At 43.0% G+C, this 15,083-nt stretch overlaps 1 protein-coding gene across 1 annotated transcript in view; it reads left to right on the forward strand.

Annotated features, from left to right (window-relative positions):
* Positions 1–15,083, forward strand: part of ccdc47 (coiled-coil domain containing 47) — a 38,878-nt gene that overhangs the window by 7,568 nt on the left and 16,227 nt on the right. The window contains exons 2-8 of the mRNA XM_052038932.1: positions 1,758–2,029; positions 4,966–5,070; positions 5,974–6,148; positions 8,057–8,178; positions 9,667–9,732; positions 12,071–12,172; positions 13,699–13,809. Coding sequence (XP_051894892.1) covers positions 1,769–2,029; positions 4,966–5,070; positions 5,974–6,148; positions 8,057–8,178; positions 9,667–9,732; positions 12,071–12,172; positions 13,699–13,809 — 942 coding nt within the window. The 5' untranslated portion in view covers positions 1,758–1,768. The remainder of the gene's footprint in view (positions 1–1,757; positions 2,030–4,965; positions 5,071–5,973; positions 6,149–8,056; positions 8,179–9,666; positions 9,733–12,070; positions 12,173–13,698; positions 13,810–15,083) is intronic.

Raw genomic sequence — 15,083 nt, forward strand, 5'->3', positions numbered from 1 at the left:
TTGCTTATCCTGCCAGTGGATTTGGAGGATTTTTCAGAGGCAGTGTTGGAGGTACCTTTGCTTTGAGATGCTTGCTGTAAATAGTCCAAGTTCAGGCCTATCCCGGAGGGCAGGGATCACTGCTATCTGATACTCTGTGAGTTTTGTGTTGCTTTTGAGGCCTCGATTGTCAAATCCACTTTTTGTCAAATGGCCAAAGGCTGTGCTGGCACAGTGAAGGTGATGGTGAATTTTATCACCGATGTCTGCCTTTGCTGAGAGGTGGCTTGCAGGACATGCAGAGTGGTCCATGTTTCCCAGTGTCTTGTCATGGGCTTTATTGTCTGAAGTCTTTGAATGTTGGGAGTAGAAAGAAAGCGGGTAAAAGGTTTACTGCACTAACCAGGAATGTGGGGTTGAGGTTGGATCCGATTAGCCGTGGTCTAGTTAATCGGAGGAACAAGCTTGAGGGGTCAGAAGGCTTACTCTTGCTCATAATTCCTGTTTGTAAGTAAACGAGCAAGAAAACATACAGTAAGAGCTTCTACGAGCATATAGAGTTGTACAGCACAGAAACAGGCCCTTCAGCCCATCTCGTCCATGCCGACCTGTTTGCCCACCTGCAATAATCCCACTTGCCTGCATTATGTCCAAATCCTTCTACACCTTGCCTATTAAAGTGCCTGTCTGTAGTTGTCTCGTAAACATTGTGATTGTATCTGAATCCACCACCGCCTCTGGCAGCATGCCCCAGATGTCAACCACTCTCTGTGTAAAAACAAAAAAACTCTCCCCTTAGACCACCTTTAAAACTTTCCCCTCACCTTAAACCTATACTCCCTTGTTTTTGATACCTCTGCCGTAGGAAAAAAGATCCTGACTATCTTTCCTATTGATGCCTCTTATAATTTTGTGTACCTCTGTCAGGCCACGCCTCAGCCTCCTTCACTGCAGGGAGAACAAACCCAGCCAGCCAAGCTCTCCCCTTAACTTAAACCCTCCAGTCCAGGCAACATCCTGGCAAATCTTCTCTGCACTTTCTCCACTGCAAGTATTAAATATAAAAAGGAAGTGAGTGGCATAAGTAAATGTTGGTCCCCAAAAGCTGTAACTAATGGGGAATAAGGAAATGGCAGAGATATTGAAGGACCTAATCTTACCATTATAGTCAGTCCGTCAATGAACAATGTTACAGCGCCCTTCACCAAAGAATAGCGGAAAAGTAAAATTTCTTTGCCTAAAGTGATGTTCAGACAGGGTGTTTCTGAAAATTTCAAAAATGTGAATGATGTGGTTTCGTTAAGTAGGGGTGTTAAGGGTTACTGAACTAAATGAAAGTGAAGTTTATTGTCTCATGCACAAGTACATGTGTGTAAGTCAAAACCTTACCTGCAGCAGCATCACAGGCACAGAGCATCATATAAGCAGTCTTCACAAGAAAAACATAAATTAAACATGTTATCCACAATTTTTACATGAAAGAACACAATTAGAAAAAAAAACAAAGTCCATTTTAATGCTAAGGGATCAAAGTGGCCATAGTGTTGCAAAACTGTTGTGATTAGGGTTTTGCTGGTTGATTCAAGAACCAAATGGTTGAAGGGAAGTAGCTGTTCTTGAACCTGGTGGTGTGGGCCTGTAAATGGATTTGCATTATAGATCAGCCAAGGTCTAATTGAATAGTAGAATAGGCTTTGGGGTCCCCAGCAAAGATGAAGTGGATCAGAAGGGTCAGTGCTTTTATACACTTATTCTCATCATGTTCTATTTACTTTCAGGCTGAAGCACTATGCGGTTCTACCTTCTGTTTCTCCTCCTCGTCCAGGGCTGTGGCCTTGCTGTTGGCAAGTTCAATGACTTCGACGACACAGATGACATCGTAGAATACGACGACAATGACTTTGCAGAGTTTGAAGACACAAACGACGATGCCCCCGAGGAGGTCCTGCAAAAAGTCACTACTGTACAAGATGATGAGGAGGAGGCGACTGTGGAGCTGGAGGAGCAAGATGAAAATCAGGAGGATTTTGAGGACCCAGATATAGTCGGAGTAAGTGTGGCACTACTCCACACCCAGCTAATGGTATATCTCCATCTTGGGTAGGAGTGGAGACCTCTGTTTCTCCAGGAGCCTCTTCTGGCCACTTGGTCGAATATGATGGGGAGAACTGGAGGAGTTTTGTGAGCAGTACTGTAGATGCACATCAGAAATTCAGCTTTCTGCCTATAATGACACCCCAGGTATTTTTATCCATATTAGCTACTTGGTCTAATCCCATCTATCCCTACACCCATAACACACAAGCGGTTATCGGGTTCCTTCTTATGAACACTTTCAACATTGGCTTGTGACAGAGAATTATACATGTTGACTGAACATCTTGCTAAAATCCTATCTAACCTTTTCTTTCTGCTTATTTTAAACAGATATTCCTATTGAAGACATTTAAAATGAACTGTCACTTTTCGCCTTGTAACCCATTATAATTTGAACTCCTGAGGCATCCAAGCTCTTTTTGTTTTTTAAAAAAAACAATGAATGCATCCTCTGCCTAAAATAGTCCCAGTAATGTGACCATTTGTTGCTCAGCTCAACACAAAAGAGATTCTGAGTTGACCTTTTATCTATTTTAGGTTCTTATTGCTAGGGTGTTAAATCACTTTCTCTCGAATTCCCTTCCACTCATTCCTTCCAATCTCTCTGTGATATTTAATTGCCTGGCCTGTCTGTAGCCTTGTTTCACTAACTGATTTGTATTCTGACATTCTCGTATATATACCCTGGATGCCTGGGTTTTTTTTTGGAGGTTATTTTCTGTGCATTACTCTGGAGTTTTCACATGAACAATCTTTCCGCTGATTGCTGACCCACATCATTTTAATATAAAGTAACTCTTGACCTCTCAGGTTATTAGATTCATCAATTATTCTTTCATTACAATAACATTAACATTTTCACAGCAACAACATTTCATCAAATTGCATTGCCCATTCTGAGGACAGGAATTAGAGTCATTTATTAAACCCCTCAAACATGTTCCTCCGTTCGTTTAGATCAGAACTGATCTAAACGTGAACTCCTTTATCCCACCTTTGCTCCAAGGAAACAACAAACTTGCTTATTTCAGTTTTAAAATTTCAGTAGCCACTCAGCCCTATGGGGATGAAGCCAGGAAGATAAGATTTCTTTATTAGTCACATGTACATCGAAACACACAGTGAAATGCATCTTTTGTGTAGAGTGTTCTGGGGGCAACCCGCAAGTGTCGCCACGCTTCCGGCACCAGCAGAGCATGCCGACAACTTCCTAACTCGTACGTTTTTGGAATGTGGGAGGAAACCGGACCACCCGGAGGAAACCCACGCAGATGCAGGGAGAACATACAAACTCCTTACAATCAACGGCGGGAATTGAACCCAGGTCACTGGCGCTGTAATAGCGTTACGCTAACTGCTACGCTACCATGCGCTAAATGTGTCTGAAGCTCTTCTGATCTGTGCTGTTACTGATTGGTCAGAATCGTTTACAGAGAGCTTTGGTCAGCATCAAGCCTGTGAAGTGCCAGAAGCGAGGACGCTAGATGAGGCAGTGTAGGGGAAAATTTGGTCTGCATAAGCTTACCTTGCACCTGAAGCTAGAACAGTGCAAAGGCAGTTTTATTCTGGGTTCACCTTGTGAACAACACACAGGCATTGGGGGGAAGAAAGGGTTTCACTAATGGCACATACAATCAGCTTGTGATCAAACTTCACTGCAACATAAGGAAACGGCCTGCAGTGGCTTTCCATTGCTTGATGCTGAACCAGATCAGGAAAAGAGCCAGTTGCTGATCTTATTGGCAGCAGCGATAGAAATAGTTCTGCAGTTGGCCTTTGCATACCTATACCTGGAAGTAGGAAAAATCATCATTCCCATTACGCTTTACTGTCTCCTGAATATTACTGCATATCTGTTCACTAAAGAGCTGAAGACTGAGGGGTGCTCTGCTAGAGATGTTTAAAACAATGATAAGGTTTATTAATAGGATGGTTTGTAGAGATGTTTCCACATGCAGGACATGTAAGCCAGTAAACAAAACATCCATTGAGGAGACCAGGAGGAGCTTTCCCCCCAGAGCCTGATGAGAATTCAGTGTCACTCAGGTGATTAAACAAATGGTACAGATGGAAGTTAGATGTACATGACAAAAAGGAGTAGGAGAATATATTGATGGTTGCATGCAGTCATGTGGAAGGAGGCTTATGTGGCAGATGAACATTGGCAGTGACCAAGTAAACCATTGGCCCTCATGTTATAACTGCCCTGCAAACTCTCGGGCTTTGCTTGAACAGCATGTGCAGATTTTCTGTGGAAGTGATGATCAAACAGCTTCATTGCTTCACATGAGGGATGGGATCTATGAGGAGAAGTATGCAGCAACTGGCTCAGATTGTGCCAAGTGTTGAATCACAGTCCAAGTAAGAAGTTAAATAAATGCTGGGGCAAGTCAGCAGGTCAGGCAACATTTGGAGAGGGAAGCAGGCAACATTTTGGGTCGAGACCCTTCATCGGGTCCAGATGATTTTAGACATGCAGGAATTGCGGCAGCCAATTTGTGTGCAGCAAGGTGCCTGCTGAGAGATAAACACTGACGCTGCAGATCACTTGCCTGCTGTGCTTTGAAATTGTGCCGTCAGGGCTTTCTCATCCATATGAGAGGACAGGAGGGGTCTTGTTTAACTTATCCTCCAAAAGACAGTAATCCCTCTGTAATACACTGACTGTCAGTTTGAATTATGTGCTCAATTCTCTGGAGGGGGATTTAAACTACAACCTACCTCTGGAGAGAGCCACCAGTGAGCCATGGTGAAGCTAGATCACTTAAGATCAGTCACTAACATTGGACCCAATATAATGTCACTTCAGATCATTTCCACTGTTTGTTGGGTTTGACTTGTTACCATTTGCATTGTACAAATTTTGCTCCTATGTTCGATATGTGACAGGAAGGAGATGCAGAAGGAGAGCCATTCGATGATGAAGAATTTGAAGGCTATGAGGAAGCAGACAGACCTTCCAGCAGAAGCAAAGATCCCATTAAAATTGTTAATGTAAGCACCGAGCAGTAACTGCACTACATTGTTCCCTGCTTACAAAATTCCGACGTGGCCCCTGGATGACTTGAGAGACAAATCTGCAATTCAGTGTGGAACTGAATCTCAGCAACTGGGAGGTGCTCAAGTTGGATTCCCAATATGTCAGCAGCTTCATCCTGGGGCAGTTAGTTTAAGGGGGAAAAGTAGCCAAGAATTCTCCTACCTTCCCCAACTTTCCCCTGCTTTGAAAGTCATTTTCTTTTTCTTCACTGTGCAGAGTACGAGGAGCTGTGCTGAGAGCCTGGGGGGAGGGGGGGAGGGCATGCAGTGCCGTACTAAGGATTTGGTGGTGGTGGTGGTAGCAGCAGGATATTGGTAGCTGGGCTCCCAGTGGAAATCTGTGCTCTGGACCACTCTGAAAGAAACAGCATAGTCCGGGGACAGGAAGCCCCAAGGCCCACACTCTCAGGGTGCAAGCAGCAAGAGTGAAAATACTAGGTCCAAGAGGAGGGCTATTTAGAGGCTGGGGGTGAGAGGAGCTGTGGGATGGGCCCCTTGGATCCTGTTGGATTGGTGACCCTTAAAAATTAGAAAGGGTTAGACTACTCAGAAAGAAGCAGTCTGTTCATACAAGCTCAGCTTTGAGTGCAGGTAAAGACTGGGAGAAAGCAGCCTGTCTTGTAGTTCTTCAGACCCAAGGAAAGACTGAAACTACAAGAATTCTTTCAACGCCTGCCTATGTCGAGGAGCGATTGCGATGGGGTGTGTTGTAATGTGCAGAAAATGCAGTTAATTGAGGTAGTAACGCAAAGCCAGTGAAGATCATAGTGTCATTGATGTTATATTGATAACACTGGGTTCATTTTAGCTTGCTTATTAATTCAAGTTTATGACAGCCTGCTCTCCAACTCTGGTTAGGTTCCCCATCACCTACAGAACAGCTGGGAGAGCTACTACATGGAGATTCTGATGGTGACAGGCCTTTTGGCGTACATCATGAACTACATCATCGGTAAAAATAAAAACAATAGGCTGGCTGCTGCGTGGTTCAACTCTCACAAGGAACTGCTGGAGGGTAACTTTTCCCTGGTTGGTGAGTCCCTGAGTCGTTAACTCTTTGCTTTGAGCTTTGTTCAATAAATGGTGTCCGAGGTCCCTGGTCCATACTTTTTATTCGTTGTGCTCTATGCCTGCTACTATGGTCATTTCACAAGCCCTAGTCTTCGCATATTAAAGCAATTGAATATGAAACTACTAAACTATCTTTATTTTTCAAAGTTGGGGGTTGCACTGGAGTTTATTTCTAGTTGCAATGTATAGTGTTTATCTTCTGGGGAAAAAAGAATCTAATTCTGGATCATGACATCATTTTTTCCCTCCCCACCCCTACCATCATTTCTGTAGACCTATAGGAGAATAATCGATGAGATAAGATTTCTTTATTAGTCAAATGTACATCGAAACACACAGTAAAATGCATCTTTTGTGTACAGTGTTCTGGGGGGCAGCCCTCAATTGTTGCCAAACTTCCAGCGCCAACATACCGTGCTCATAACTTCCTAACCCATATGCCTTTTGGGAAGTGAGAGGAAACCGGAGCACCCAGAGGAAACCCACGCAGACACGGGGAGAACGTACAAACTCCTTATAGACAGCGGCCGGAATTGAACTCAGGTCACTGGCTGCTGGCCTCCCAGCAGAAGATTGTCCCCGACTATAGAAATACACAGCATGATAAAGGGGCAAGTGAGCAGTGAACTCAGGACAGCGAAGATCTGCCTCATTGTAAGATCGAGGTTCAACTTTTGTGCATTTCAGTTCTTCAATCATTATTTCAGCAGCCCACTTTACAATTATATCATGTTGTGAGCATTATTTTTCGGATCTAAATCATCATTGCCCCATTCCACATCTTCCCCCTCTCCACCCCCACCACACTCCAAAGAATTAATCAGCATGTTCCCCCTGAAGAAAGTATTTCATTTTTATTACTCCTTTTAGGCTCTATGGTCATGCCAAAATACCTTATAGCTGACATATTTGTAGTGCAAGGAGTAACAGCAGCCGATATTCATATTGCAGTGATCCATAGACAGCAACAAATGAAACAGATCCTGTTTTCTGGTGATGGCTGAGGGATAAATATGGTTAAACACCATAGAGCCCTCTTACTCTTCAAACAGTGCCAAGGGCACATCTAATCTATGTGTGCAGGCTGAAAACAACTAGTTTAGTAATTGAGAAAGGATCTCTGGCATCGTGGCATTTATTCAAGCAATGTAGAATTCCTTCAAATTATTCAAGATGATGTTGCAAAATCCTGGAAACCCACCACCGTCTAATTCTGAAGTCACAATGATGAAGCAAAAAAAGAGACACTTTCACATTCCTCCGTCTCTCCTATGCTATCTAAGTATCCTAGTGGTATGTATTACTTGCTACGCGGGACTGGGAAAGCATCATGTGAAGAAGCAAGAAGCCGCAAGAGGACCTGAGTTTGGGAGGGACACTGGGACATAGCATTCATAATAACTCTAACCTGCTTCACCATTGTGTAAGATCATGGCTTGATCCAATCTTGTGTTCAACCCCACTTTCCTGCTCTCTCTCCATACTCTTTGACTCCCTTGTATTCCAGAAGGAGAGCAATGGACCACAGTATTCCCAGGGAGATGATATCAACTGATCCAGGCTGATACCTTAATGGCAGTCAGGAACAGTAACCATGACTGATTTCCCCTGCCCCCAAATACCTTTTATGGCCCAGGGATGCTGGCATCTACATTGCCTTCCCACTTGTTATCCTAACAGACACGACTCTGCGCAGTCCAGACTGCTGGACCTGTGTGATTCAGTGATATACTGGGTGAAATGACTCGTCATTTACGCACTTGAAGCAGGCAGTTGGTTTAGTTTTAGTTGGTTACAGTGGTAAACGGTTGGCACTAACAGTTTTTGTACGGTGAGATGCAGCAGCTAATGTAATTTCTTTTATCTGCAGGGATGATGGGATTAATAAAGAACCCTACCAGCACAGGGAAACTGAACCAGGAAAATGAGCACATCTACAATCTGTGGTGCTCAGGGAGAGTATGTTGTGAGGGAATGCTAATTCAGCTAAAGGTGCGGACCCTACTTAAATTCAATCTCACTTGGGGATTTGAATAATCTGTGAATAAACCATTGCATTATTTTGTATGTTTTAAACTGATATTTTTTTGACAATTCACAAATTAAAAGTTATTATTTTCTGCCAGGCTTTAAATGTGTTAAGTGTTGAACTTGCAAATCCAGCATGGTCATGTGCAAAGAGGGAGGTGCTGAAGAAAGCTGAGGACACTCGACACTGTCCTACCAATACCCCCTGGCACATTCAGCAAAGGTTAGATGGAGTAATCTCCCTGTATACCTCCATCAAACCCACTTAGGGCAGCTACAGCACGGGATAGATTCAGAGTAATGCCTTAACATAAACCTCTGACACCATACCCATTTGTTTCAAACAAATCACATTGTGACATTCCGGGTGTGCTGATAAGTTCTGAATGTGGAGAACCAATTAAAATTGGATTCAAAATGCGTGTGTTGGAACTTCAAGTCTGTTGTCAAACTGCAGCAGCCACTCTGCACTCTAACTATCCTGTCGAGTTGGGCAACAGTTAGAGAAAGATGGCATTGTGATTGCATAGCTTTATATATCAGACCTCTTGGCAACGTTTCAAGTAGGTGCATACTGGTCTATTGTTTTAAAGTGCAGGAAATCATGTGGGAAGTATCCAAAAAGCAGTGGAAAGATTGCTATTTTGGTGGAAGTGTTTGAAAAGGACAAGAGGCCAGCTGTTTGCTCTTCAGATAATCCTGTGGCATCTAAAATCCACCAGAACAGACTGAGCCAGTTTAATATATCATAACAAAGAATACTGCCATCTCAACAGTAGTACTGGTGCCAGCCTAGGACTATTTCCCTGACCCGGGAGAGGAGGTTTTCATTTTATCCCTCAGGGCTGGCTGCAGTCAGCTGTTGAAAGAAGTCGGCTGTGGTGAAAGGATAGAATGCTGATCAGTTCACTGCAGCATGTGGTTCTGTCAGACTACAGTCAGAGGTGGCTGAGAGATGATGAACAACCAGACAACTGAGTGGAAGGATCCAATTGAATCTGTTATGTTAAAGGCCAAATCATTCTAAATTGTTAAAAGGACAATTCTGTATGAAGTATCAGTTTGTTAGGGAACAGACAAACGACTGCAAATGCTGCAGTCTGTAATAAGGACAGAATACACTGGGACCTCAACATTTAGGTTTGCAGATAGAATCATTAGCATTCCACTTCAATCAATTGATGTCCGAAGCCAGTGATGTCTAACGTGATTAGAGAAAATCTGGACTGCAAAGATCCTCGTAAATTGAGAAGCAAGTTGCACAGGCCACTCCCCACGGATTCCAATTGTTTGTGGTGTTTGCCTTGAAGGCAGATCCATCTCATTGTTAAAGTGGTACTGATCCCAATTTCCAAATTCCACAAGGAACTTTAAATGTGGGGAATGTGTTTTTTCCTAAATTATGCTGCATGCTTATGTAACCGTTTGGCATTTGGATTTCTTTTTTTTTAGTTTTTGAAACGGCAGGATCTCCTGAATGTTCTTGCAAGAATGATGAGGCCTGCCAGTGACCAAGTGGTATGTATAACATTAATGACCAGGATTATGGTTTATCTGTAACACAGAGGCAGGCAAGTCTAATTCAAAGTCTCCTAAAAGTTTTGAACTTAGAGAAACTGCTGTTGTCAGTAGCTTAGGTTTTGAATTAATTCCAACTCTCCATTCACAAATTGTTTCTCTAGATCTCCCAAAGAACAGTGATTTCCAAGGCCCATTGAGCTGCTTCATCCACTGACAATATACTGCTTTTTAAACCACGATCACCTTATTCCCCAACCACTGCTAAACCAAGAAATCTTTGAATTTTTTTCTTGTGTGTGCACAGATCTTTGAAAATGACAGGATAAGTTGAGAAGGCAATTCCCTCTTTGGGGAAAAGAAGTGCTTAGGATCTTTGGTTTTGATAAAGAGGCATACAGTACAAATGCAAAGCAATTATGCTAAATAACTGAAAGCTTTATGTTCAATTCTGGGTACTGTACTGCTCTTTGGAAAGGATGCCAAGGCCTTGAAGAAGCAAAAGAGATTTATTGGAGTAATACCAAGAGAAAAGGAACAGATATTTGGACAGACTAGAGTTATTTTCATTAGAGCAAGAAAGATTAGAGATTTGAAGAGTTCAAAATCTTGAATAGTTTTGATGCAGTAATTAAGGAGAGTTTTCAGCCGAGGCTACAGATTTAAACTGATTAGGGAAAGAACCAGTAGTGGTGTGGAGCATTTTTATCCATGGAGTTATAGAGTCCTAGTAACGTACAGCATAGAACCAGGCCCTTTGGCCCACTACATCTATGCTGACCAGCATGCCTATCTGTACTAATCCCACTGCTCTGTATTAATTCCATATCCCTCTGTGCCCTGCTCCTTCAGGTACCTGTCCAGATGCCTCTTAAATGTTTTACTGTTCCTGCCTCCACCTCCTCCTCTGACAGCTCATTCCAGAGTTATAGAGACAGAGTTATACAGCATGAAACAGGCCCTTCAGCTCAACTCATTGAAGCCGACCAAGATGCCTACCTGACCTAGTCCCATTTGCCTGCATTTGGCCCACATCCCTCTAAACCCTTCCTATCCACATACCTGTCCAAATGTCTTTTAAACATTGTAATTGTAACAGCCTCTACCACTTCCTCTAGCAGCTCGTTCCATATACTCACCACCCTCTCTGTGAAAAGCTTGACCCTTGGGTCCCCTTTAAATCTTGTCCCTCCTTAAACCTATACCCTCTAGTTTTAGACACTGCTGCCCTGGGAAACCCCAGGTGAGGTACAGGAAGACTGGAGAATAACTAATGTTGTCCTTTTATTTAAGAATGACTGGCAAGTACGGTAGTGTAGCGGTTAGCGTAACGCTATTACAGCGCCAGCAGGGGTTCAATTCCGGCCACTGTCTGTAAGGAGTTTATACGTTTTCCCTGTGTCTGCGTGGGTTTCCTCCGGGTGCTGCAGTTTCCTCCCACATTCCAAAGACGTATAGGTTAGGAAGTTTGTGGGCATGCTATGTTGGCGCCGGAAGTGTGGCGACAATTGCGGGTTGCCCCCAGACACTCTACGCAAAGATGAATTTTACTGTGTGTTTCGATGTACATGTGACAATACCTTATGATTTTATAAACCTCTATAAGTTCACCCCTCTGCCTCCTAGGCTCCAGAGAAAAAAGCCCCAGCCTCTCTCGTCTCTCCATGTAACTCAAGCCCTCCAGTCCTGTCAACATCCTTGTGAATCTTTTCTGTACCCCTTCCAGCTGAGTACACCCCTCCCTATAGCTAGGCATCCAGAACTGCACACAATACTCCGTGTGGTCTCGTCAACATCTTGTACAGTTGTAACATGATATCCCAACTCCTGTACTCAATGCCCTGACCAATGAGGCAAATAAGCCAAACACCATCTTCACCACCTTGTTTGCTTGTGTTGCCACCTTCATAGAACTATGTACTGGTACCCCCCTAGGTCTCTCTGTTCTACAAACTCTCCAAAGCCCATAGAACATTTCTGTGCTGTGTGTCTGCTTCATTATCTGCAGATATTTCAAGATTTCCATCAAATGCAGTATTTGCTTTTTGTTAATCCCATTATGTCTGTCACCTGTTTTTGTCATTATTTAAGTCTCTGCCTGTTTTAAAACCCGTGGGCAAGTACTTTAACCCCGATTATTATTTTGCCTTAAAGAAATCTCCCATTACTTGTGGTAATTTGTGAAAATTGTTTCTTCCTGAACAAAGGCAGATGCAATATGACTATTAACTCTCCAATCCCGTGTTCCAAATTTCTCCCATTTTTTTCCCCTCAGTTTATTGTGCTAATTTTGGCTTTTGAGAATGGAAGTGAGAGTTTGTTGTGATTCTTTCTGTAGCAAATCAAAATAACCATGAACGAGGAAGACATGGACACCTACGTGTTTGCCATTGGGTCACGGAAAGCCATGATCCGGATGCAGAAGGAAATGCAGGATTTGGTATGTAATGGCACATGGAGGCCAGTTCCAATGGCTGCCACTCTTAGTGATCATCTTGCTTAGTATGGTCCTTGGCCAGGCGATCAGATTGTCATTATTGTGTGAAGAATTACTACCTGATGTTCTGTGCACAAATTGGTACACTGTTACTAACATTCAGTTTGCCAGCTTTTAAGATTCTGATAATTGGATTTTTGATCTATGCAATCAGTTCTGAAGATGTGGATCAAAGGTAGATAAATTGAGTTGAAATGTGAATCAGTCATGGTCTGATCTTGAGCACCGAATCAATCCAGTCACCAAAAGGAAACGTGCAGGTATGGAGGCAAATGAATTGTTGACCTTACTTGCAAGAGGTTTGAATACTGGAGCAAGGATGTCCTATGACAATTATACAGGGCTTTGGTAGGACCAACCTGGAATATTGTTTTAATGAACAAAACTGAAGATGCTAGAAATCAAATAAAAACAAAGTGCTTGAAATACTCAGCAGTCAGGCTGCATCTGTGGGAAGAGAAGCAGGGCTGATGTTTCAGGCTGAAAATCCTTTGTCCAAATATTATGTGCTGTTTTGGTCTCCATATCTAGGAGGATATACTTGACATAGAGGAGGTGCAAAAGAAGCCACCGGACAGTTTCCTGCAATGAGGAAAGATTGGATCGATTGGACCTGTAATAATAAACCTATAATAATACCTGTGGGGTAATACCTGTGATAATAGATCTGATTCTGGTCCTCACGCTAGTTGAAATGTACAAAATTCTCAGGGAGCTCAACTGGCTGGATGCAGGCAAGATGTTTCACCTGGATAGGAGATCCAGAACCAATTTCAGGATGTGGGATAAGACATTTGGGACTGAGGTCAAATTTTTTCACTCACAAAATGGTGAATCTGTGTAATTCTCTACCATAGAGACAAGAGGCCAAGTCTCTGAATATGTTTAAGAGGTTGATGAACTACTGGACACGAAAGGTGTCAAAGGGTATGGGGGAGAGTGGAAATATGGTACTGAGCTATTTTTCTGTTTCTTTTCCTATAGTTTGTAAATGCTGTAAAATCTGTGTAATTGAATAGCAAAGTAAGTGGGAGGGACTGATTTGTCACCACCTCTTAACATTGCTGCTTAACAAGGGTTTAGCAGGTTTCCAAGTTTATAAATATTTTCCTTTGAAGGAGATGATAGAGATCATTGAGCTAGCTGCCCTTCAACTCTTTCTGCTTATAGCAGCTAAATACATGCAAAGGTACAGGTGTAACAGATAGATTGAAGGGCTCTCTGCCACACTGTAACTGTTGCTGGAAATAAAACTCTGAATTTAACTCTGGCCTTTGATGCCGGCGTTTCAATAATGGAGGGCATAGTGGGTGGTGTGAGTACATTCCAGATTATATGCAACCTCCAGTGTTTTTCAGTGGATCTATATCTTACCGTAGACCAACTGCTGACCTTCCGATCTTTAACTAGGGCACTGTTTACTGCACACAGGGTCATGGAGTTACATACAATATCTGCTTCTTTTCTAGAGTGAGTTCTGCAGTGACAAGCCCAAGTCAGGGATTAAATTTGGGCTTCCTGATTCACTCTCCATCCTGTCTGAAATGGGTGAGGTCACAGAAGGAATACTGGACAATAGGGTGAGTATGCTGAATTGGGTAATGAGTTGAATTTGTAAAAGCTAACAGAATTTCATATCAAACTCAGTCTTAGTTTCAGATTAAGCCTCACAGTCTTTGATGGTTCATATTATAAAATTACATGTAACAAGCTGCTGGTCCATGTTGAGTTACCAGATCTCAGCCAACACTGATGGTAGAAGAACATAATTGGCCTCAGTACGAGGAATCATGCATGAAAGGTTGTGACTGCATGTATTGGTGTGAGCACTCAGTTATACATGTACACGTCTGTGTTCAAGTGTATGTGGAATCAGTGAATTAAATATTTTCCATTGATGCTCAGCACAATTACATGAGACAAGGGTGAAGCTTTGTGTCTTTAGCCAGAGGTGCCAACTGGATATCCATCTCCACTTTCCCCTGAGGTTTCTACCGTCGGTGAAGCTAGTCTCTAACCAATTCAATTCAGGCTTTTAAAAGTGAGATAGAAAGCGTTCAGGGCCAGCACGTTCCTGTTAGAGTGAAGGGCAAGGCTGGCAAGATTAGGGAGCCTTGATTGACAAGGGATATTGAGGGTCTGGTCAGGAAAACGAAGGAGGCATATGTCAGCTATAGGCAGCTGGAATCAAGCAAGTCCCTTGAGGGAGTATAAGGGATGTAAGAGTACAACTTGAGAAAGGAATTGGGAGGGCAAAGTGGGACCATGATATATCCCTGGTAGATAAGATAAAGGGAATTCTAAAGATTCTACTAGTATATGAAGAGCAAAAGGATAGTGAGAGAGCGAGTAGGTCCCCTTAAGGATCAGTATGGAGCTAAGGGAAATGGGCAGGGTCTTAAATCGCTACTGCATTGGACGGGTGCAGTGGACAGCAAAGGAAGCTGTCCAAGGTTACAACAGGATATTGGTCAACTGGGAAAGTGGACCAAGGAATGGCAGAAGGAATTTACTTGGACAAGTGCAAAGTGAAGCATTTTTGGGAAGTTAAACCAGGGCAGGACATAGACAGTGAACAGCAGGGCCCCGGGGAGTGTTGTTGAACAGAGGGGCCTTGGGGTACAAGTACATCGTTCCTTAAAGTGGCAACAAAGATGGACAGGACGGTGAAGAAGGCCTATAGTGTGCTTGCCATCATCATCCGAGGTATTGAATATAAGAGTTGGGACCTCGTGTCATGGTTGTACAAAGCGTTGGTTAGGCCACGCTTGTAGTATTGTGTGTAGTTCTGGTTGCCACATTATAGGAAGGATGTGATTAAGGGAGAGAGGGTGCAGAAAAGATTCACAAGGAT

This window comes from Pristis pectinata, chromosome 25 (genome assembly GCF_009764475.1).
Source record: "Pristis pectinata isolate sPriPec2 chromosome 25, sPriPec2.1.pri, whole genome shotgun sequence".
In the NCBI taxonomy this organism is placed as follows: Eukaryota; Metazoa; Chordata; class Chondrichthyes; order Rhinopristiformes; family Pristidae; genus Pristis; species Pristis pectinata.